General features: G+C 49.6%; 1 protein-coding gene across 5 annotated transcripts in view; it reads left to right on the forward strand.

Annotated features, from left to right (window-relative positions):
* Positions 1 to 426: 426 nt before the first annotated feature.
* Positions 427 to 24322, forward strand: part of HHAT (hedgehog acyltransferase) — a 310399-nt gene continuing 286503 nt past the window's right edge. For 4 of the 5 annotated variants that reach the window (XM_062211312.1, XM_062211314.1, XM_062211315.1 and 1 more), the window contains exons 1-2: positions 427 to 516; positions 18724 to 18857. In XM_062211312.1, the coding sequence (XP_062067296.1) occupies positions 18767 to 18857 (91 nt within the window). In that variant the 5' untranslated portion in view covers positions 427 to 516; positions 18724 to 18766. Of the gene's footprint in view, positions 517 to 845; positions 932 to 18723; positions 18858 to 24322 lie in introns of those variants that run through there. The other variant, XM_062211313.1, reaches the window with a different exon arrangement.

The raw sequence follows: 24322 nt of genomic DNA on the forward strand, positions 1-24322 counted from the left end.
GATCACCTGAAACACCTTTTCCCTGGGGAGACCCACTCCCTTGGTTGGGCGAAGGAGCCGGAAGCCCGTGGTTGCAGGTGGTTCTGCTAAGATAAGTCCGTCTCCCCGGCTCGGCTCGGCTCGGCGCGGCGTCCGAGGCCTCTGGGCATTGCGGCTCGGCTGAAGTCGCCAAGCCAGAGGGGTCCCTTCAGGTCCCCCTCTGCACTCAGAATCCTTGACTTCTCGGGTTTTTTGGTTTTGTTTTGTAGCACTGCTCTCCGCAAGCTGCTTTACCATTGCGTGCAGTTCACCCCATCCGATCTTCACTCGAATTTGCGAGGAAAAGCAGGGCAGCTCATTTCTGTTTCACGGAGGCGGACGGAGAGCCTCACGCGGGCTAAGTTCACGCAGCCAGCTCCGGAGGCTGCCCCGGCTGCAGATCCCGCCCTCTTCCCACCCCACCAAGCTGCCGCCTTTCGCCTACAGCACGTCCGTGGGGACCCCGGGCTAGGACGGAGAGCCCACCTCGAGTCGCAGGTGACTTCCGCTCTGCCACTAACCTGTAGACAGCCCCCGCCTTGCACGCGTTGGGGGAGGGGGACGGGAGGTGGGGAAGAGGTTTGTGCACGCGCCTGGGCGCAGGAGCCCGGAGCCTGGGGCTGCGCGGGGCCGAGGGGCCGGCCGCGGGATCGCCGGGCCCCTCCTGCAGCGCGAGAGCTCCGGGTTCCCAAGCCGGGCGGGCAGCGGCCGCGGGCACGGCGGCGGGGGCGTGCGCCGAGCGCGTGCGCGCGCGCGGGGCTGCGGCTCCCCAGGCCGCTCCGGGGAGAGCGAGGGCGGCGCCCGCCGAGCCTCGCAGCGCCGCCGCCGGGACTCGGAAGTGCAGAGCTAGGGGTGTTGGGAACTCGTGGCGCGCGGGAACGTCGCGGTCGCCGCCGCCCGGGACAGCCCGGAGGTTGGTAGCTGGTGACCGTAGGGGGTCCCCGGGGAGGTTAGCTGCTGATCCTTTGGCTTCGGTTTAATTTGCTGGAAAAAAAAGAAATGCACAAGACGCTTTGCCTTTCCTGCTCCAGTGGCCGTGTGCGCGCCCGAGGGCGGGACAGAGGAAGTTCCCGGTCCCCTGGAGCAGACAAAGGCGGGGGTCCGGCGGGCAGTGGCGGGGGTTCCTGTTGTTTCCCAACCGAATCCACGCGCTCCCATGCCCGCCTCCTCTTCCTTGGCTTGGGCCCGAGTTTCCGACCGGTGCGAGGAGGGGGCTGCGAACTCCGGGCCCCCTGGCAGCGATCCAGGCGCGCCTGCCTGAAGGCTGCGGCTCCAAGGACCCCGAAGTTAGAGGTTGCTATTGCTCGCTACTCTGGGGACTCAGTTTCCCCCGTCTGTATATGGACTAGCCCTCCTCTCCCCCTTCCCCACCCCCAACCCCGGTCCTCACCAAAAATGTTAGAGGTAGCTTTGGAGAGAAGGAGGTGCCGCGTCCCGTGTTCATGGTCTTGGATCAGGGCTGCCGGCTAGGGTTTGCAACGTGTGGGCGAGGCTCGTGTTTCTGTGCCTTTCTATTCCGTTTCATTCATTCATTGATTCTCAGAGCTGGGCGCCTACTCGCAGTGGGATGACAGCTAGGGGAGCACTAGCAGAGAACACGCGTGGTTTTCGTGCTGGGCTTTGAGGAATGATCGTCTCCATCCATTCTGTGTCCCAGCGCCCTACTTCGCTGCGGCCCCTAACTGTGCCAAAGTGTTGGGCAGTTTTGAGCTAAGAGGTTAGGTTGGCAGTGGGCCCTGCGCTGGTGAAGTGCCTTAGATACATTGTTTCTAAATCCTGTACTGCGGGAAGAGGCGGTGTCCCCGATTCTCCGAGGAATACGGCAGGGGGGGTGCGGCACAGCCACGGAGCAGTACCTGTGGGCCCTGGGTTCTGGACTCCTTGTGGATCACAGCCTTATCCGTGGTTTGCTTGGCTCCCTCCTTGGGAAGTAGGTTGGACAGACACTAGGAGCGAAAGCCTGGCATTGTCGCAGCTGTCCTCTTTGTGGGAGGCTGGGTGGGTATTGGTAGGAACTTTAGGAAATGCCGGCCAATGTGGCTCTTGTCTTCTGGTGATGCTCTGGACCTGGCCAAACCGGAAGTGCTTCCTAAATGACGCATTGGCTTTCCCTGTCTTGCCTGAAGTCCTTGATTCCTTGTAGCCATCCTTTTTTTTTTTTTTTGGGGGGGGGGGATGCCCATGGACCTCTTTGAAGTCTGGGGAAGTAAGTTGTTTTTTTTTCCCCACAGGCAGAGTTAGAGAGACAGAGAGAAAGGTCTTCCTTCCGTTGGTTCACCCCCCAAATGGCCGCTACAGCCAGTGTGCTGCACTGATCCGAAGCCAGGAGCTTCCTCCTGGTCTCCCATGCGGGTGCAGGGCCCAAGGACCTGGGCCATCCTCCACTGCCTTCCCGGGCCACAGCAGAGAGCTGGCCTGGAAGAGGAGCAACCGGGACAGAACCTGCACCCCAACCGGGACTAGAACCCGGAGTACTGGCGCCGCAGGCAGAGGATTAGCCAAGTGAGCCGAGGCGCCCGCCTAGGGAAGTAAGTTTAAAAGACACTAAGAATGTGTAGGTTTATAAATCACAGCAAATCCCTTAATCCTTGGGGAGTGTGTTCCCAAAACACCCAATGGGTGCTGGAAACTGCAGACGGTGGTGAACCCTACACTGGGATAGTGACGGCAATGGGCAGGTCGTGTGCACAGTGTGATTGTGCTGCATGAAGGGGGGGTGGTTTGTGTTCCAGGCAGAATGGAGCTGGATGGTACAAGGTTTTCTCACATAACTCCGATGGCACACAATTTAAAACTTATGAATTGCTTATTTCTGGAATTTTCCATTTCGTATGGTCTCTGCCAGTTACTGAAATCACAGGACTGAGCCAGGACCCAGGAACTCCATTCTGGTCTCCAACACGGATGGCAGAGGCCCAAGTATTTGAGCCATCTTCCGCCGCCTTCCCAGGCACTTGGCAGGAAGCTGAATTGGAAGTGGAACAGCCAGGACTTGGAACTCTGCTATGGGATGCCAGCATTGCAATCCCTTGGCCTAATCTGTTGTACATTAATGCTAGCTCCTAAATTTATTTGCCTTCAATTTTTCCATTAACTTTTGGAAGTCCCCTCATAGTAAGTAGGGAGACCCACGTAAATGCTATTTTGCAGCCTTCCCTCAGTATCTCATGGGGACTGTTTCAGCAAGCCCCTTGAATAAAAATGATGTAGTATTTGCATATACTCTACATGTATCTTCCCATATACTTTTATTTTTTTTTAACAGGCAGAGTGGACAGTGAGAGACAGGGAAGAAGGCCTTCCTTTTACCGTTGGTTCACCCCCCCCAGTGTCCGCTGCGGCCGGCACACCGCGCTGATCTGAAGCCAGGAGCCAGGTGCTTCTCCTGGTCTCCAATGCGGGTGCAGGGCCCAAGCACTTGGGCCATCCTCCACTGCCTTCCCGGGCCATAGCAGAGAGCTGGCCTGGAAGAGGAGCAACTGGGACAGGATCCGGCGCCCCAACCGGGACTAGAACCCAGAGTACCGGTGCTGCAGGTGGAGGATTAGCCTAGTGAGCCGCGGCGCCGGCCTTCCCGTATACTTTAAATCGTCTCTAGTTCAATGTGAATGCTGACAAATGGTGGTTATAATGTACTGTTGGGGAAATAATGAAAATGTACACGTTCAGTACAGACATGACTTTTCTGAGTAATTTTAACCCAACTTGGTGGAGCTCATGATGGGGAACCCATGGATACAAGGGCCAACTGCTCTGGCAGTAGCTGCGCCGTGATAGGCGAGTGTCTGTGACTTCGACTGGTGACAGTCACCAGAACTGCTTGCTTTCTTTTTGACAAGGAGAGTTATAGATCATGAGAGGGAGAGACAGAGAGAAAGGTCTTCCCTCCGTTGGTTCACTCCCCAGAGGGCCGCTGCTGCCAGAGCTGCACTGATCCGAAGCCAGGAGCCAGGTGCTTCCTCCTGGTCTCCCATGCGGATGCAGGGGCCCAAGCACTTGGGCCATTCTCCACTGCCTTCCCTTGCCACAGCAGAGAGCTGGACTGGGAGAGGAGCAACCGGGACTAGAACCCGGCACCCACATGGGATGCCGGCACCGCAGAAGGCGGAATAACCAAGTGAGCCATGGCGCCGGCCCCAGAGCTGCTCTTCCTGCCATGGTTGGTTGTCTGCTTTTATAAACTAAGGAAATGATTTTCAGTTAGAGACTTGTGAACACAGAGGTGTATGAGAGAAGAATGTGTGAGCTCGTGGCCCCTGTGGCCCCCCGATGGCCACCTTGGGCCTGCAGGGCTGGGTATCTGAGGTTGCAATTCCACTTGGTGAGGGCGTCTAAATTCTTGTTGGCCACGCCAGCAGCTCTTTCCTCCTCCTCAGTTTGTGTCGCCTTTGTCGAGGTTTCCTTTAGCTTCTGGTGATCAAAGCTTCGGAGGTTTGATTTCCCAGCTGGGTTGTTGCTGTGTTCTGCCTGCTCTGCTCTTTCTCTGGGTGATGCTGGGTGTGTGTCATGCACTATACACCAGGCCCTCCCTTTGTCAGGTGGAAATCAATCTTGGCATTATATAATTTTACATCTCTAATCCCTTTTTGAGTGCAGTGCTCAAAGAGTTCTGGATCTGGGGGCCAAGGTTGTGGTACAGCAGTTAAGCCACAACATGTGACACTGACATCCCACACTGAAGCCTTGGTTTGGGTCCAGGTGCTCTGCTTCTGGTCCAACTCCCTGCTAATGCACCCAGGGAGGTAGCAGAGGATGGGGCAGACCTCAAGGAGAAGGAGAATGAACCAGCAGATAGAAGCCCTATCTTTCTCTTCCCCACCCTGCCATTGCTCTTTCAAATCAATAAATGGATAAAAATCTTCTGGATTTTGGAGCATTTTGGGTTTGGATTTTTTTTGAAGACTTATTTATGTGAAAGGCAGAGATACAGAAAGAGGAGGGAGAGACCGTGAATAAGAGCCACTTGTGAGAGGGAGGGAAATAGAGATAGGTATCTTCCACCTGCTGATTCACTCCCCAAATGGCTGCAACAGCTGGGGTTGGCCAGGCTGAAGCCAGGAGCCAAGAGCTGCTTCCAGGGTCTCTCAAACAGGTGCAGGGTCCAAGCACTTGGGTCATCATCTGCCTCTTTCCCAGGTGCTTCAGCAGAGAGCTGGATTGGAAGTGGAGCAGCTGGGAGTTTAACTGGCACTCATGGGTTGCCGGTGTCACAGGAGGCAGCTTAACCCACTGTGCCACAATGCTGGCCTTAACAGTCTGAAGAATGAACAAATTACTGCCTCCAGCAAAAGTCTCATTAAGTTGAGGAAAAAAAAGAGCAAGGGACTGGTGCTGTGGCATAGTGGGCAAACCTTTGACTGTGGCGCTGGCATCTCTTAAGGGTGCTGGAGTCCTGGCTGCTCAACTTCCGATTCAGCTCCCTGCTAGCATACTTAGGAGAGCAGTAGAGAAAGGCCCAAGGACTTGGGCCCCTGCACCCATGTGGGAGACCTGGAAGAAGCTCTTGGCTCCTGGCTTCGTTCTGGTCCATTGGGGACTATTTGGGGAGTGAAACAATGGATGGAAAATTCTCGCTGCTCCTTGCTCTCACTCCCACCCCACACTCTACCTTTCAAATAATGTTTTTTTTACAAAGAACTATTTTTTGATTTGAGAGGTAGAGTTAGAGAGGAAGAGACAGAGGTCTTCCACCTGCTGGTTCACTCCCCAAATGGCCACAGTGGCTGGAGCTGGTCGATCAGAAGCCAGGAGCCCAGACTCCATCCTGGTCTCCAACATGCATGCAGGGACCCAAGCCCTGAGCCACCCTCCTGTGCTTTCCCAGGCATATTAGCAGGGAGCTGGATCAGAAGTGGAACAGCTGGTACTTGAACCGCTGCCCATATGGGATCCTGGCACCATGGACGGAGGCTTAACCTATTATGCCACAGTGCTGGCCTGGTAAATGAAAAGAAAACAAATAAAAGAGCAAGTGCTGTGATTCTATTTATAGGAAATTCAGAAACTGGCAAAACTGAAACAAGTGGTAGACTCAGGTTGGTGGTCGCCTTTGGAGTTAGCAACTGGAAAAGAACAGGAAGGGTTCTGAGGCTTTCAGGGTTTTTATTTCAGTAATAATTATGTGGTGACTCCATTTCTTAAGCCTTAATTTTTTTCCTTAAGTATATTTTTAATAAAAAGTTTACTTAAAACATCACATTGTAGAAAGCTTCATTGATTCAGATGCCCCCAATCTAGGGAGCAGAAAGTGTAGCAGGCGTGACTCGGGATTTTAAAAAGGCTTAAAACAGGTTGAAACATTTGAGGGGAAGAATATAATATCACACCAGTAGCTTTTATGAATTAGGGACTGTATACAATCAACTCTTTTTTTTTTTTTTTTTTTTTTTTTGGAGTTTTTAATAGAGTTCTGGCTTACAGGAAGTTCGTATAAAAAGCCTTAGAGTTCTGTTTGATTGTAAGGCACATACAGCGTGAGTGGAAGCCAGACCTGCTAAGGTGAGTGTGCAACACATTTTATTTTCAAGAACTTTTTAAAACTTGCTAACAGTTGGATTAAAACCAATTTGATACATATCCATCTGGTTGTGTCCTCCCTTGAGGCCGTGAATGGAGGGCGGGGGCAGTGTGTTCATCTCCTGTTGTGTCTGTGGCCGCTCACCACAGACCCAGTGGCTTACAATGACTCATTGATGGCTTCGTGGCCCTGGAGGTCAGAAGCCCCGAACAGGTCGGCAGGGCACATTCCTTCTCGGGGCTTAGAGGGGACTGGGTTGCTTGTTACCTTTTCCAGCCCTTAGATGCCTCTTCTGTGCCTTTGTTCATGGCCCTTCCTCCACCTTCACATCTTATCTCCTCTCTCTCTCAGCCTCCTGCTCCTGCCTCCCTCTTGCAAGGAACCTTGTGATTACATTGGGCCTCCTGGGCTAATCCAGGATAATCTTCCCGTGGAAGGATTCTGAACTGATCACATCTGCCAAGTCCCTTTGCCAGGAAAGCATCAGGGCCACAGGTTCCAGGGACCAGGAGATGCTCGTGCTCGGAGGAGCCGTCTTTGGGGATTCCACTGCTGGGATCTTTGCACTTTGTCTTCAGATAACATAGTTCCTGGTTCTCGGTGGGAATTCCTTTATTTGTTGAATGAAGAAATGAGTGTAGGGTTTCAGCAAGTAAAGTATAGTTTGTGAGACGAGAAATGATGGTCTTGCCCTACTTGCCCTCTGCCATATTTTGGCTTAGTTCCAGGCTCTTATACAATGGTGAGACAGCTAACATACTGTACCTATGCAGTACAACCTTGCATTTGTGGTTCTACCTCTGTGGGTATAACCAGTCTTGGCCTGAAAATACTCGGGGACCAGCGTCATGGCACAGTGGGTTAAGCTGCTTCTGATCCAGCTTGCTGCTCATGCACCTGGGAAGGCAGTAGATAATGGCTTAAGTGCTTGGGCTCCTGCACGTATGTGAGCAACCAGAGTGGAGTTCCTGGTTCCTGGCTTTGGCCTGGCCCAGATCTGGCTGTTGCTGTTATTTGGGGGAGTGAACCAGCAGATTAAAGAATCAATCAATCTCTCTCTCTCTCTCTCTCTCTCTCTCTCCCTCTCCCCCTCCCTCCCTCCCTGCCTCCCTCCCTCTCCCTTGTAAATAAGTCTTAGAACATTGCAGAAAAGTGTACTAAATATGTAAAGACTTTCTACCTGTCATTATTCCCCAAACAATACAGTGTCACAACTATTTAATAGCATTTGCATTGTCTTAGGTGCTATCAGCAATCTAGAGGTGATTTAAAGGGTACAGGAGGATGTCATATGCTGATATGGCACTGTTTTCTATAAGGGACTTGAGCACTGGCAGACTTTGGTACTCTCCTGCAGGTCCTGCAATCAGTCCCCCATGGATACCCAGGGACTGTAAAGAAGCAACTGATAGGCTGCAAAGGATCTGGGAATGAAGTGGCTGAAGGAATCACTGGGTTGGTTTTGGAAAAGGGGTTGGGTGGAGTGGATGGCATTCATTTAAACAGCTGAAGGAATATTGTTGGGAGGAAGTGCTATGCCTTTTTATTACACTTAATAATGATGGCAGTAACATTAAAAGCAACAAGAAGAAGCACTTTGGAGCTTTCTGTGCCCAAGACACTGTTCTATGATTTTACAAACTCACTCAATCCCACAGCAGCTCTTTGAATGTTGCAATTATGTGTTTTTTTTTTTTTTTAAGAGGAGATTGAGCCACAGAGAGGTTATGCAACTTGTCCTAGAAAGTGGCAAAGCTGAGAAGAAAACTCAGAATTCTGGCTCCAGTGCTTTCCTCTAAGTCCCATCCATTATCCTGCCTTCATGGCTTTGGTTCCAGAAGGTAACACGGGACCAGTGCAGACACCTCTTTGAGCAGTGGAGGGGCAAGGTTAAGACTCAATTAAGAGAAGAAGGCACAATATTCAAATTGCTTAGGGTTGCTCTGATCTCTCTGGGGAGGGTTGATAAGTTATTGTAAAAAGAATTCCCACATTGCATAGAAATTAGACTAGATGGCAAGGAGGTCCCCACCGACTTGGAAGCATAATATTTCTGTGGTTACATAAGATAAATATGCATAGTCACGCATTGCTTTAAGCCAGGGGATATGTTCTGAGATGCATTGTTGTGTGGTCTAGTTGTTGGGTGAACATCATGGGGTGTACTTACAGACCATGGCTAGAACATCATAGGGAATATAATCCATGGGACCATTGTTGTCTGTGTGGTCCATCTTCAACCAAAATATTGTGTGGTACGTGACTGAGTGTGTGTAAGAAAGTACTTCAAAACGTTGGTGGAGAAATGGAATGAAAAGACAAATTTATTTTGGTGCAGACACTTTTTGAAATCCATGCATAGTTTTTTTTTTTTGTAATCTTTCTTAAGGCTTATTAATTTATTTGAAAGACAGAGCTACAGAGAGACAGAGGCAGAGAGAAGCCTTCCAGCCACTGGTTCAATCACCAAATGGCCACAACAGCCAGAGCTGGCTACATCCAAAGCCAGGAGCTTCCGGGTCTCCCACGTGGGTGCAGGGGCCCAAGGACCTGGGCCATCTTCTGCTTTTTCAGGCCATGGCAGAGAGCTGGATCGGAATGGAGCAGCTGGGACTCGAACCGGTGTCCATATGAGATGCTGCAGGCAGCGACCCTACTTGCTACACCAGAGCTGGCCCCAGAATCATTTTCATGAACTTTTTGAAGACCCCTTGTAATGTATGCATTTCAATTTTTTTTGCACTGAAATTAATTTTTAATGCCATTTCCATGAACTTTTTGAAGTATCTTAGCCTGTGTGCATGTATATATAATAGAATGACTATTTAAAATTTATTTTTATGAAAGAGTTACAGAAACGGAGCACAGTGAGCATGCACACTTCCATCCACTGGTTCACTCACCAGATGGCCACAACAGCTGGGGCTGGGCCAGGCTGAAACCAGGAGCTTCATCTGAGTCTCCCATGTGGGTGCAGGGGCTCAAGCACTTGGGCCATCCTCCGCTGCTTTCCCAGGTGCATTAGCAGGGAGTTCGATCTGAAGTACAGCAGAGCCTGGACTGAACAAGCACCCATATGGGATGCTAACATCGTGGGTGGCAGCTTAACCTGCTATGCCACATCACCAGCCCTAGAGAACAACTTTTGTGACATTTGATATGATAAAGATCCACTGTGAAATATCATTTTCTTGGTTTTATGTATTAGTATCTATTTATAATAGACGTGGTGCAGTAGATTGTGTCCCTGCCCCCTTTTAGGTTGCTGTTGCTATTCCTTCTAAAGAGATGAAATCTATTTTCTTCCTCAGAGAGAAAGGTCTTCCTTTTCCATTGGTTCACCCCACAATGGCCACTGTGGCCGGTGCACTGTGCTGATCTGAAGCCAGGAGCCAGGTGCTTCTCCTGGTCTCCCGTGGGGTGCAGGGCCCAAGCACTTGGGCCATCCTCCACTGCCTTCCCGGGCCATAGTAGAGAGCTGGACTGGAAGAGGAGCAACCAGGACAGAATCCAGCGCCCCAACCAGGACTAGAACCTGGGGTGCTGGCGCCGCAGGTGGAGGATTAGCCTATTAGAGCCGCGGCGCCAGCCCTGGGCTGGCTTTTGATGTATTTGATCAGTAAAAGTCTGGTGAGTTCTGGAGCCTGGTCCTTAAAAGACGTGGCACCTCTTGCCTTTGGTTTCTCTGGAATCTGAGGCCCCCGTGCAGTGATGAGCTGAAACCAGCCTGCTGGAAGATGAGCGCCAACATGCGGGAGCATCTGGGCACCCCGTGTCACCGGGCACCCAATGCCAGCTGTGTGCGAGGCCATTGGGTCCCTCCAGGCTCTGGTTAGCTGTATGGTGAATGTAGTCATGCCGGTGACCCCAGGGATGACATCACATTGCCATTGCACAGAATCCCGAGAAAGACTGTCTTTGTTTTATGCTGCTGCTGTCACAGGATTCCCGTACTGAGACAAGACACCAAGGCCCTTTAACAGGAAGTAGTCTTTTATTAAGCAGGCATAAGGCTCAGGTGGAATTTCTTATGCAAAATCCTGAGCCCCAACAAAGAAGGGTTTTCCCTTCTATATGGTTTCAGCCTCTTTGTCTCTCGTATATGGTTATATGGTCTCTTACATGGTGCATTCATTTGATTGGATATGCTAGTGTTACGTGGTGGCCACAGGACTGATAGTGTAGTTACTAAAGACTGAGCCACCAGCTGTCTGGCGAGGGTTAGCACCACTGCTCTGTACTAACAAGCAGAATCGGAAATGGTTACCTATGAGCAGATCGAGACTACAGCTGTTGCATTCATAGGCAAGCAGATAACAACTGCATTTCCTTCCCAGGACAGATGCCTCCCTTTTTCTTCTGACCTTGGGAAGGCCTGTACTACAACTTTAATCATGTCAGTTAGAAACAAGTTTAACTAAAATACAAAGGCCTGGGACCAGGGCTATGGCATAGTAGGCTAAGCCTCCGCCTGCAATGCCGGCATCCCATATGGGCGCTGGTTCTAGTCCCAGCTGCTCCTAGTTCATGTGAGGGTAGGAGTCCAAGGACTTGGGCCATCTTCTGCTATCCCAGACCTTGGCAGGGAGCTGGATTGGCAGAAGAGCAGCCAGGACTCGAACCGGCACCCATATGGGATGTGGGCATGCAGCTGGCGGCTTTACCTGCTATGCCACAGTATATGATTGTTAAGAGGGATTTGGAGGAAACTGAGATGGGAGGGTGGCATGAGCTTGGAATTGATTTTCCTGGGGAAAACAGTCACACTTATATTCTGCACACTGGACTTCTCTTCTGTCAGATTGAATCCTGGAAAAGAGCAGAGGTCTCATCCTGACTTTCCCAAGTTTGCTAGCCTGTTGCCCCACTGTTGCACTTTTTTTTTCTTTTCTTTTCTTTTTTTTTTAAACAGGCAGAGTGGACAGTGAGAGAGAGAGACAGAGAAAGGTCTTCCTTTGCCGTTGGTTCACCCTCCAATGGCCTCTGCGGTTGGCGCGCTGCGGCCAGCGCACCGCGCTTATCCGATGGCAGGAGCCAGGTGCTTCTCCTGGTCTCCCATGGGGTGCAAGGCCCAAGCACTTGGGCCATCCTCCACTGCACTCCCTGGCCACAGCAGAGAGCTGGCCTGGAAGAGGGGCAACCGGGACAGGATCGGTGCCCCGACCGGGACTAGAACCTGGTGTGCCGGCGCCGCAAGGCAGAGGATTAGCCTAGTGAGCCGCGGCGCCGACCCACTGTTGCACTTTCTTCAAGGGAATCCTCTGTGGCTTCTGTGGGCAGGTGCTCCTTTTGTGACGTGGTTTCCAGAGTGTTCATTGATTCCTAAATTTAGAAACAACTTCAATTTTACCCTTACCTGGACGTGACTGCTGACTCTTCCCCTCTTACATCCGGGGTAATTGGTTTGATTTAGTTGGCCCCTCCCGTGAGCCTTATGAGTAAGGGTTAGATACTTGGTGTGCATTTTGATGGTGTCTTGTTGACTTCCACATTTTTTCCTTGGAGTATCTAAAAAAAGCTTTCACTTTTAGATAGCTTTTATTACCTTCTATCTTCCTAGCGGTTTGGTCTCATTTAGATTTTGAGATGAGTGAATCCAGTATGCTTTGTAAGAACAGTGGGGTGGCTGGGGGAAGCCCTGGTGTTAGACATGGTGTGAGTGGCTCTGAGCTCTGCTGCCTACTCTCTGTATTTTGGGAGAGTTTCTTAACCTCCCTGGGCCTTGGTTTTCTTGATGTGTTTAAGAGAACATCAGAAGTACCAATCTAGAAGGGTTGGATTGAGGATTAAATGAGATAATACTTGTAGTCAACTCAGGTAATCTGTACATTATACTTAATGCAGGATAGCTAGTGTGAAACTGTAAGAAAACTCAGAGGCCAATTCTTTTTTTTTTTTTTTAAGATTTATTTTTATTTGAAAGTCAGTTACACAGAGAGGAGAAGCAGAGAGAAAAAGAGAGGTCTTCCACCCACTGGTTCACTCCCCAATTGGCCACAATGTGCCAATCCGAAGCCAGGAGCTGCTTCTGGGTCTCCTACGTGGGTGCAGGGGCCCAAGAACTTGGGTCGTCATCTACTGCTATCCCAGGCCATAGCAAAGGGCTGGATTGGAAGAGGAGGAGCCGGGACTCGAACCGGCACCCATATGGGATGCCGGCACTTCAGGCCAGGGGGTTAACCCACTGCGCCACAGTGCTGGCCCCAAGGCCAATTCTTAGGATATAGAGCAGTCGGTTGGTAGACGGTGGTGCTGCTACTAAAGGATTGCCGGCTTGGAGGTGAGAACTGCTGATTCCAAGTCCCCTGCTGCAGGTGAGTGTTAGGGTGTGTATAGCTCAGCTAGCACTTGATATCAAGGTCGAGGTGTAGGAAAATTGGAAAGAAGTGTTGGAATCCATTCGTTGCATGCATTGGAGGTAAAGACAAAGTATTTCTGAAATGGCATTGGAAACTGCTGGGGAGAAAGTGTTTTACAGCAGTTATTTTTATGCACATTTTGAGCTTTGGCACAGTGAGCTGTACTTCTCTCCCAAGATTAAGGGACAGCATTTCTGGCTGTAGGAGTGTGGGAGCTGGGAACATCGGTTTGGATTTTTGTTCTGTTCCTAGCTTCTCTGTGTCCTTGGGCAGGCCCCTTTCCCTGAGCAGGGATCTGATACTTGAGCAACAGAAGCTCAAGTGTTAGCCTTCCTCTGAGGCTGAGGGTAGAAAGCGTCTATGAAAACAGGTGCAGTGCTGACTCACAAACCCAACACAAATACAAGCTGCTCTGGTTGAGAAAACAGCTGCCAGCTCAGGAGTTCTTGACAGTTTATGGCTGATTTTATCCTGTAGCTCTCTCGAGTTCTGGAATTGTCAGATTTTTGGTTTTCTTTTTTTTTTTGCACCTGAATTTTATTTACCCACCGTCCTGCTTTCTTTTAACATTCTAGACATTATATATTATAAGCCAAATTAGTATCTTTGGCCCTTGGTTGTGATAGAAACCATATTACAAAGTGATGGCAGATCTCTGCCTGCTTTTATGTTTCTGGCCCCTCTCAACCTCTAGCTGTCTCTCACAGGGGTTATTCTGACCCCTGTAAAATGAGGACTAAAAGGACGAATAAGGCCTAACTCGCACATCGTCCTGAGGTTTGAGAAGGCTCAGCACAAGCCAGGCTCTCGGAAGCATTCAAGCTTCAGCAGGTCCTCCTTGCCCTCTGATAGAGCTCCTCTTCCATGACCGGAGGAACCAGCGGGCCTGTAAACCAAGCACATGGGTGTGACCCTATGAGCCAGGTGAAGGCCTACCTGGCAAGGTGCATGGGCCATCCTCTGCCACTTCCCAGAGTGTACCTTAGCAGCAAGCTGGTTCAGAAATGAAGGTAGGACTTGATACCAGGTACTCGGATACGGGATGCGGGTCTCCCAAGTTGGGCGGCTCAACTTGTTTGGCCCCATGCCCACTCTGTCCCCATAAACTTTTTGTGACATGTCAATGATTTCATCATTCTTCTGCCCAAGCTTTGACATAAATGTGTGTGTTCTTGCTTTAATTTCGCTGAATTCATGTTACTCACATAGGTTCCCCCCCCCCCCTTTTTTTAAAGATTTACTTATTTGAAAGAATTACAAAGAGGGAGAGACAGATCTTCCATCTTCTGGTTCACTCTCCAAGTGGCTGCAATGGTCAGGGCTGGGCCAGGCCAAAGCCAGGAGCTTCCTCCAGGTCTCCCACGTGGGTGCAGAGGCCCAAATATTTGGGCTATCTTTGCTGCTTTTTCAGGCACATTAGCAGGGATCAGAAGTGGAGCAGCTGGGGCTCGAACTGGTGCCCACATGGGATGCCGGTGCTGCAGAGAGTGGCTTAACTTGCTGTGCCCCTGTACTGGTATAGCTGTTCTTTTCAAACAGACAGGTTATTCTTCATAGTGCTTCACATAGATCCTGTTTACATGTGACACAAGTTTATTTTAGTGTAGAAAATTTTTGAAACCCATGCCTCGTTTTTCTGTAATGCACATCTTCTGTGGACCTCCCAAAGGCCCCTTAGGTAATGTATGTTTAAGGCCCTCGTGCCGCTTGGCTCCTACTCTCCCTTCTCCGAATCATCAGTATTGTCTCTTCCTCACGGTGCTGCCCAGTATTCCCACCCTGGTGAAGGTGTCCTCGGGCGTGTCCCTTCATCAGACATCCCGGCAACCCTCCTGAGTGCTCACACACAGTGGTGCAACCTCATCTATTTACATGGAGCAGGTAGACAAGTGCTTTACAACAGGCTGTGCTCCTATAGATGAGCTGTTTCCTACAGCAGTCATACTATAAATGCTGACGCCTTTGCAGGATCTCGCAGCTTTGCTGGAAGTGTTGCTGCAGGACTGACTCGATGCACAGAGAACAAAACAAAGGACCAGTGTGTGGCACAGTGGATTAAACTGCCAGTAGCAATGGCAGCATCGCACATCACAGTGCTGGTTTGAGTTTAGGCTGTTCTGCTTCTGGTCCAGCTTCCTGCTAATGTGCCCGGGAAGGCGGAGGAGGATGCCCAAGTGCTTGGACCCCTGCCACCCATGTGAGACCTGTATGGAGTTGCTGGCTCCTGGCTTTGGGCTGACACAGCCTTGGCTGTTGTGGACATTTGGGCTATTAACTCGGGAAGATCTCTCCTTGATCCTTCTCTCCATCTCTGCCTCTCTGATAAGTAAAATTATCTTTAAACTGACAATTTAAAAAACCCAAAACAGAAGGAAGCATTACTCACTTGAGTAAGAACCTCTTTGATTTCATCAAGATACCTCTGCCTAAAGAGGAACATGCTTATTTAGAGTGGGAATGAAAGCTTGAGGTTTTCAAGAGTTTTAGGGAATACTTGAGGACTTGTACATTGAAAACAGTTCGACTTACGTCCCCAACGTCTGGCTTTCCTGTTTTTGGGTACTGTGATGTCGTTAAGTCCTTTGAAGCATGTGTCCTCTGGTTTGCTTTCAGGGTGCACAGCTGTCATGAACAGTGGAGAATGGGGGTGAGGGGAGTAATTTTCCGGAGCTGAGAAGGGAGGTGTGAGGAAGCAAGGTGCGCTAAGGACACGCGAGTGCGTGCTGTTGTCTGCCTAGCGGTGACGCTGATGCCGTTGAAGTAATGCTGCAGGAAGAGGCAGAGCACTGCCTGCGATTCCCTGGGAGAGGAGAGAACGAGACACCGGGCGGCAAGCTGTCGGGTGTCCCCAGGAACCGTGTGTCCTATGTGCAGGGTGGCCCTGGGCTGGCCTGGGGTAAGGAGGAAGAGGGAGACGCTGGGGAAGTCCTGGGGGCTGTGGACCTGCTGAGAGGTGCAGCAGCGGAGCACGGTGCCTCCCAGGCGCTGTGGGGTTGATTTCCTCAACTTGGACAGGAAGCCTGGGCCGTGGCTGGCAGGCTCCTGATCTATTAAACCTGCTAACTGGGAACTGCTGTGTGTTGAGGGCTTACTCAGTGCCAGGCTTAGCACTGTGTCTCATCCACTCAACAGCCCTAGGAGGAGGGGGAGGAGGTTATCACGTACTCGAGGCCTGCAACCAGTAAAGGCGGCACTCTCCTCCGGAGGGCTTCCTGCCAGCAGTGTCCCTGGGGTGTTAGCGGAGGCTGTCTGGTCCAGTTCTCAAAGGTCGATGTTGAGGAGAAAGCTCTGCTGTTTGCTGTGGCCACGATGCCCACCCCTCTCTATTTCTTTCTTCAAGAGGCTGCACACACACAGGGGAAGAGTGTGTCATGGCTGCATCACTCCCCAGGTGCCTACGACGGCTTGGACTGGGCTGAGCCAAAGCCAGCAGTTGGAAACTCATTCCAGGTCTCCTCCAGGGTGGGACAGGAACCCAACGACTTGCACCACCATCTGCTGCCTCCCAGGGTCTGCATCATTAAGAAGTTGGAACTGGGAGCTGAAATTAAACCCAGGAACTCCTAGGGTACAGGTGTTTAACTGCTAGGCCGAATGCTCACCCCTGTTACTGTATGTCCTCATGTAAGTGTCGGCACAACTGAAGTGTAGTTAAAAGCAACAGCTAAAGGGAAAGTGTTGTAAAGCTGACTCCATTCTCCTAGGGTTAAATCCTCAATGCAGGGGGACCGTGCCACATGGTGTCCCTAAAATGCTTCCGAAGAGCAAGGCTCCTGGAACTTCACCTACAGGATTACTTAGCTTCACATCTCAGTAGCATCTGTGGGAGCTAGTCCCAGATTCTTAAGGAAATGAGGTCATACCATAGAATACCAAAGTCCTCTGCCAGGAGAGGCCTTATTAAACCAGCAAATTAAAATGAACTTGCCAGCAAAAGGAAGATAACACGATTCCTACAAAGTTGCCGAAAGGAATCTTGTTATTTTAGGCGATGCCTGGTGTTTAAAAATGAAGTGTGAGTAGAAGGGCGGGAACCCAGAAGGGGTTCTAAAATATAGTAGGGCTTAGTGAGGCTTGTGGTTGAAAGTGTGGGTGCCTGATTACATAGGAACCCAGGCCACACCTCTGGGCAATGGTTCAGGAATGACTGTGGGACACTCTGGATGGAGGACCACTGGTTTTGACCTTGGAGTTTATGAATACAGAGTTTATTTCCCTTCCTGCACTGTCTCCTGGTAGCCTGAAGACAGGAGTCTCTGTGGGGCAGATTCTGAGCCAGACTGTGAGGCTAAGTGACTGCTGCTGCCTGGCCCAGGGAAAGGCAGGGCCTCCAAGTCCGAAGACTTGGGTCTGAGCTCTGGCCCTGTGACCTTATCACAGTTGTCATCCATGAAACGCCTACCTCCTCTGCTCTGCCTCCTTCACTGGGATTTTGTGAAAGCAAAGTGAGATCCTGTGTGTGAATCCTGGTTTCTGGCACCACTGTCACACGTTAGAGTGCATTTCATATATAAAGATTTAGGAACGTAGTGATACTTCCCCTCTCCCACTGACGCACCAACCCTCTTCCTCCTCCGTCTCCCATTCCCACTCTTAATTTTTACAGAAATCTACTTTCTGTTTAATTATTGATCGAAAGGTTAACCCTACACTAAGTAAAAGAGTTCAACAAATAGTATGAAGGAAAAGAAAACTCTGTTCTTCAACAGAAGAGAGTAGGGCTGTAAACAATCATTGAATCTCAAAATGGCCATTTCACTCCAATGGCATCTGTGATGAGATGTATTTGGGAGGTTTACATAAAGCAAAGAGGCCCATAAATGGGCTTAAGTTTAGCTGTTATTTGGGAAGGGTTGGGGCTACTTAACACGTAGAGTTTTAGGTGTAAACTTTCCTTGAACTTGTCTATTACTTAAAACATAGCCATGGCTGCCAACACAGATCCGGAATCACAGGGGCTCAACCTCAAAGCGCCCTCTTTTTATGTGGGAGTCCAGATAGGAGTGGTCATGGGCAGTTCTGGGAACGGGGCTGCTCCATGGAGTCGGGAACTGATGCCTTCTGTCTTGGTTTTCCATGTGGCTTTCACCTTTTGGTTCCAGACGGCTCTTCCACTGCTGTTCAGGAAAAGAGGTTGCCCACAGCCTCACATTTTCACCCAAAGTCCTTTGGCTGGAACTGTTCAAGCGTCCATACTGGGCTATGGGATAGTGCTGAGCTCAGCTAAAAACTCAACTCCTCTATAGGAAAGGCATTGGGGAAGGGGTGGGGGCTGCCAGCAGTGACTGTCATAGCTGCTGGAGTTGTCGTTAACTCCCTCTAGGAAGTGCACCTAGATACACGGAAGGCCAGGCTTCCTTTATCAATGCAGCCCGATCAACAAGTGGGGGTGGCCTCTGAAGAAGAGGAGAGGAAAGCTGTTGATGGGGGTTTGCAGGTGACTGTGGTCATCTTGTGTCTAGGCTGGTAGTCCCTTCTTGCTTATTCCAGGCACCATGCTAGGGGTTGGGGGATCAGAAATCACAGTCCCTGCTCTAAAGATCCACTCTGCAGGGAGAGGCAGGTGTGTTGTGCGCTGGATAGAGAACCGTCTGTCTGCCGTGAAGGATGGCTGTATATGGGAGTTTCCACCGTGGGCGGTGGGGTGCATGCCTTTGCCTGTGTTGGGTTCAGGGTTGGGGAAGGTCACCGGGAGGAGGAGGTTTGAGTGGGGTCGTGTCTGAATCGCCTTGATTGGGTCCCTGGGAGTGGGAATTTGCTGAACCGGGGGTGAGATGTTCTGTGGTGTCACGGTCATGGCTTAACCTTTTGTCCTTGTTACTTTCCTAGAAAGTCTGAGCGTGGGCTTCAGGAATCTTGGTGACAAGGAGCAATGCTGCCCCGATGGGAGCTGTTTCTTTACCTGCTGGCTTCACTGGGCTTCCACTTCTATTCTTTCTATGAAGTTTATAAAGTATCCCAAGGTAAGGCCCTGAGCTTTTTCAACCTCCTATCAAAAAACAAAGTGGGGAGGGAGCACTCGGAGGTGGAGATCCAGGAAGATGGTCCACCTGGGGCGGGGTGACTTGGGCCCTGCTTTGCTTTCTCCAAGCCTTGGATAGTGTGGATCCAGGACATGAGTCCATGAAGTTTTGTGCCTCGATCCTGGGTCTTTAAGGTGACTTTGTGGCTCATTTCCGTGACTCATCCTGTCTACAGATATTGATTAGTCATGGTGTGGATTTGAATTCAGGATTCAAAGTGAATTCTTCAATCTGGCGCCATCACTCCTCTCGGATGTATCTCAGACTATGGAGGCAGGTTGATGGTGTCAGAGACCCTGACTGCTTTTCTCTTGTTCGGCCATCTTTAGTGCCTTGCCTTTGTGTGGATGTTGCAGATGAATCATACCCAAATTGCATTCCAGGTCGTAGTAACGAGAATGAAGAATTTCCCCTTTTGAGAGCAGGTTGGCATCTAGCAGTTGTCACTCCTGCTTGTACCCAATTTGCTAGCCCGAAGTCACATGGCCACAACTGGGGGGCTATAAAATACTGTTTTATTTTTTAGATTTATTTATTTGAAAGGCAGAGTTAGACACAGATCTTCCATTCACTGGTTCATTCTCCAAATGGCCACGATACCCTGGGTGGGCCATGTTAAAGCCAGGAACCAGGAATTTCTTCCAGGTCTCCCATGTGGTACAGAGTCCCAAGCACTTGGGGCATCTTAGAATGCTTTCCCAGGTTTATTAGCAGGAATTGGATCAGAAATGGAACAGCCAGGACTTCAGCTGGAGCCCATATGGGATGCTGGCAATGCAGGCGGCAGCTTAACCCACTATGACACTGGCCGCCAAAATACTGTCTTAACCTTAGTGGTGATATGCTTTCTAAAACTTTGCATGTTGTGGAAGGAAGAATGAATTTTGGAGGAACCATGAGTACTGTCTTTTTTTTTTTACAGGCAGAGTGGATAGTGAGAGAGACAGAAAGGTCTTCCTTTTTGCCGTTGGTTCACCCTCCAGTGGCCGCTGCGGCCGGCACATTGCACTGATCCTAAGCTAGGAGCCAGGTGCTTCTCCTGGTCTCCCATGCGAGTGCAAGGCCCAAGGACTTGGGCCATCCTCCACTGCCTTCCTGGGCCATAGCAGAGAGCTGGCCTGGAAGAGGGGCAACTGGGATAGAATCCAGCGCCCTAGCACTGTCTTGCATAATGAACAGTTTCCAAGAGTTGATGACGATAACTTGAGTGGTGTCTTAGGAACAGATCAGGCAGCTTAAGCAGGGAGCAGAGGATCTGTGGACAGAGTTGGGTTTGCAGGCAAACCATGGAGTGTGAGAAGTCATGGTGTGGTTTGGGAACTATGAATTGCTCAGTAGGACTAGAACATAGACCATGAAGGAGTGGAGAGAGTTGAGCTTAGCTCCAAGATGAAGGACAAATTGCAGAAGACAACTTATAGTGTACGTTCTGTGGATTTTAAGAAAAGTAGAATGACCTGTGTCCACCATGATGTCCTGCAGGGTATTTTCACTGCCTTACAAATCCTCTGCATGTTGCCTGTTCATCCCTCTCTCCCCACTAACCTCTGAAGAGCCTTGATCATCTTCCCATGTCCATAGTTTGCCTTTTCTGGGGCGTCATAGTTAGAATTGCACAGTATGTAGTCTTTGCAGACTGGCTTCCTTCACTTAGTAGTCATTTGGGGCTCTTCAATGTCTTTTCTTGGCTTGAGAGCCATTTTTGTTTAGCACCAAGTAATGTTTCATCATCTGGACATGCCACAGTTCATCAATTCCTTGGGAATTACGAATGAACTGCTCTGTTCTGTGTGCAGGTTTTTGTGTGAATGTAAACCAACAGCTCATTTGGGTAAATGTCAAGGAGTGTAATTGCTGGATCATATGGTAAACATGTTTATTTTTATAAAAATATGCCAAACTGTCTTCCTGAGTGGTTATACCATCTTGTGTTCTCACCAGCAATGAATGAGAGTTCCTGTGCTCTACATGCTGGCCAGCAATGGATGGTGTCAGGGTTCTGGACGTTAGCTGTTCTCATAAGTGTTAATGAGATCTTGTTTTTTGATGATAATTGCATTTCTCTAATAGCATTTTAATATTCTTGTATGTGTATCTGCTTTGTTTGGGGTTTGGTTCTTTTGGCCATTTTTAGATTGTTCCTATTTTTACTGTCAAGTGTAAGTTATTTGCACATTTTAGGTAATATTTTATCAGATAGGTCTCTTGCAATTTTTTTTCCTCCTAGCCTGTGGTTTGTCTTGTTCTCTTTGCAGTGTCTTTTGCAAGGCAGAAGTTTTTCATTTTAATGAAGTACAGCTGTCAATTATTTCTTTGATGTGATCTTCCCTTTGTTATATGAAGTCTTCACCATACCCAATGTTGTCTAATTTTTCTCCTGTGTTACCTTCTTGAAGTTTCATGGTTCTACATTTTATGTTACAGTTTTATACTTATGTCTGTTAAGTCCACACATTCTGAGTGGACCTCTGTGAAGAGTGTAATGTTTAGGTTAAGTTTTTTGCATGTGAATGCTTGTTGTTCCAGCACCATCTGTTGCAATGACAACTTTTCCCCTCCTGTATTACTTTTGTTCCTTTGTCAAAAGTCAATAGACTATCTTTATGTGGCTAGGCCAGGGCTAAGAGCTGGGCACTCAATCCAGGTCCCTGGCGTGGGTAGCAGAGAGCCAACTGAGCTGTCACCTGCTGACTTACATGGTCTTCATTAGCAGGAGGCTTGAATTGGGATTTGAGCCCAGGCATCTGATGTGGGGAAACTGGCATCTTTTTTTTTTTAAAAAGATTTATTTATTTATTTGAAAGGCAGAGTTACACAGAGGAGAGGCAGAGAGAGAGAGAGAGAGAGAGAGAGAGAGAGAGAGAGATGTCTTCTATCCGATGGTTCACTCCCCAATTGGCCACAATGACTGGAGCTGTGCTGATCTGGAGCCAAGAGCCAGGTGCTTCCTCCAGGTCTCCCACACAGGACTTGGGCCTTCTTATTGCTTTCCCAGGCCATAGCAGAGAGCTGGATCGGAAGTGGAGCAGCTGGGTCTTGAACCAGCACCCATGTGGGATGCTGGTGCTGCACCACACCCCGCTGCACCACAGCGCTGGCCCCAGGAAACTGGCATCTTAACCTCTAAGCCAAATGCTTACCCCTATTGTTAACCTTTAAACTGAGAAAGTCTATTCCAGATGAATAATTTCATTTTTCAAAAAATATTTATTTGAAAGAATTGGAGACTGGCAGATCTTCTATCCACTGGTTCATTCCCCAGATGGCCGCAACAGCTGGGACTGGGAGAAGCCTCTGTTTATCCTGTATACTTTGCTTTCTTTGAAAGATTTATTTGAAAGACAGAGTTACAGTGGGAGAGACAGATCTCCCTTCTGCTGATCTGCTCCCCGGGTGGCTATAACAACTGGAGCTGGGCCAGACCTGAAGCCAGGAGCCTGGAACTCCATCTGGGTCTCTCAAGTGGGTGGCAGGGGCCCAGGTACTTGGGCTGCCTTCTGCTTTCCCAGGCACATTAGTAGCGAGCTGGAATGGGATTGAAGCAGCTGGGACTCACACTGGCACTCGGGTGCAATGCCATTGTTGCAGGTGGTGGCTTAACCGCTGTGCCATGACATTGTCCCCTACGCTTTGCTTTTGATGACCAGCACCAAAGTGTCTCGGGCCACTCCCACGGCACATATTCCTCCTGAAATAGTTTGGCCAGTTCACGGAAGCTGGGTTCCCCTGCCTTGCTAAAGTATGTTTCACTGGTGCAATGTTGAACCTTCTTGATTCCATGTCTCATATCTTTAAAAAATGGACAAGAAGAAAAACTGCTACTTACCTGCATTATAGAGGTTAGGTCACTGGGAGATTTGTCTTTTTCCAGTGTTGCATGTGCTATGCGTTTTTGAGAGAATTTCTATTTAGAACACATGTAGTTCCTGGGACATACCAGAGACTCAAAATATGCTTGGTAGGTGACAGGACTCCTGTGTCCATAGGACTGTGCATGCTGGACACAGATTAGGTGCCTGTTCAGTTCCCTCCCTGCTCTGGTTTGAACATTATTTGGCTCCCAAACTTGTGCAACGTTGTAAGTTAGTGGTATCCAGTTAATCCAGTGATCATGCCTGGGAGGAGGGCCGGGTGGGAGGCCCTCGGTCACTGCTAGTGTGCCCTCTGGAGGTAGTTTTTGTAAGAGGATTGGCTTTATAAAAGCTGGGTTGGGCCCTGCTGTCCCCTGTGCTTTCTGGGTCACCACGTAGACCTTCTTCTGCACATGATATGCCACGACCATTCTCTAGTCTCATCAGAAGCCAAACCACTGTGACTGCTTGGTGTCTGTCTTTTCTCAACTCTCTAGAACCATGGACCAAAATAAACATCTTTGCTTCATAAGCATCCTGCCAGGTGTTTCGTTATAGTAACAAAAAGCTCACTGATACACTCTTGTTAGTAGTAGCAGGATTGCCAGGCCATTAGAGACAGCAGCCTTAATGATTTTAACAGCCTAAGTCCAATGGAATCTCTGTGGAAAATCCAAAGCAGGGACTGAACGGAACACTCCATCTGCTCCCCTCACCCCCACAAGTTTACCACATAGAGAGCCATGGTTATGCGGAAATACTGGGTGGGGTATTGGTCTGCAAGGCTGGGTGACCAAACCCCTGGGGCTCTGCAGTCTTGGGCGAATTCACAGCCACTACATTCAGCTTGTGCCTTATGGCTTAGTGGATAAAGCAACTTTCTGTTGCATTTAACATGGAGAAAGATGGGATGTGCCATGCATCAGAAGGCTTGCACAGTAAGTGTGAAAGAATTGCTGCTTCCACCCAGAAGAGGACCATGTATTCAGATTATTTTTTGAGAGACAGCCAGAGAAGGCGTCCATCTGCTGGTTCCCTCCCCACGTACCTGCAGCAGCCGGTGCTGGGCTAGGTCAAAGCTGGGAGATAGAAGCTTCATCCAGGTCTCCCACATGGATGGCAGGGATGGAAATACCTGAGTGGTCACCTGATACCTCCTGGGGTGCGTATTAGTGGGAAACCAGACTCGGGAGCAGAGCTGTGACTGAATCCCAGGGTCGGCGGTGTGGGCTGCAGGTGTCCCGACAGCATCCTAACCAGAGACTAAATGCCTGCCCCAAAGCCGTGTATTTAATGAGATTTAATGCGATATCCCATATAAAATCAATTGAATTCTCATCAGTGAATAATGTTGTGGTAGGAGGCGGCCACTGTGAAAGCATCTGGGAGGCGATGTCTTTGTTCCAATCTGCTCCCTATTGATTTAAGTTTAAAATGCCTATTTCTTATGTCCTTTTTGACATTTGTAGCTTTCTGGAAATCTGTTTTTTGTAGGTATTCAATGAGTGTATTGGGGTTCATAGAACTCTCATTTTCACTTTTGTTCTTTGGTCA

Source organism: Lepus europaeus, chromosome 14, assembly GCF_033115175.1.
Source record: "Lepus europaeus isolate LE1 chromosome 14, mLepTim1.pri, whole genome shotgun sequence".
NCBI lineage: Eukaryota > Metazoa > Chordata > Mammalia > Lagomorpha > Leporidae > Lepus > Lepus europaeus.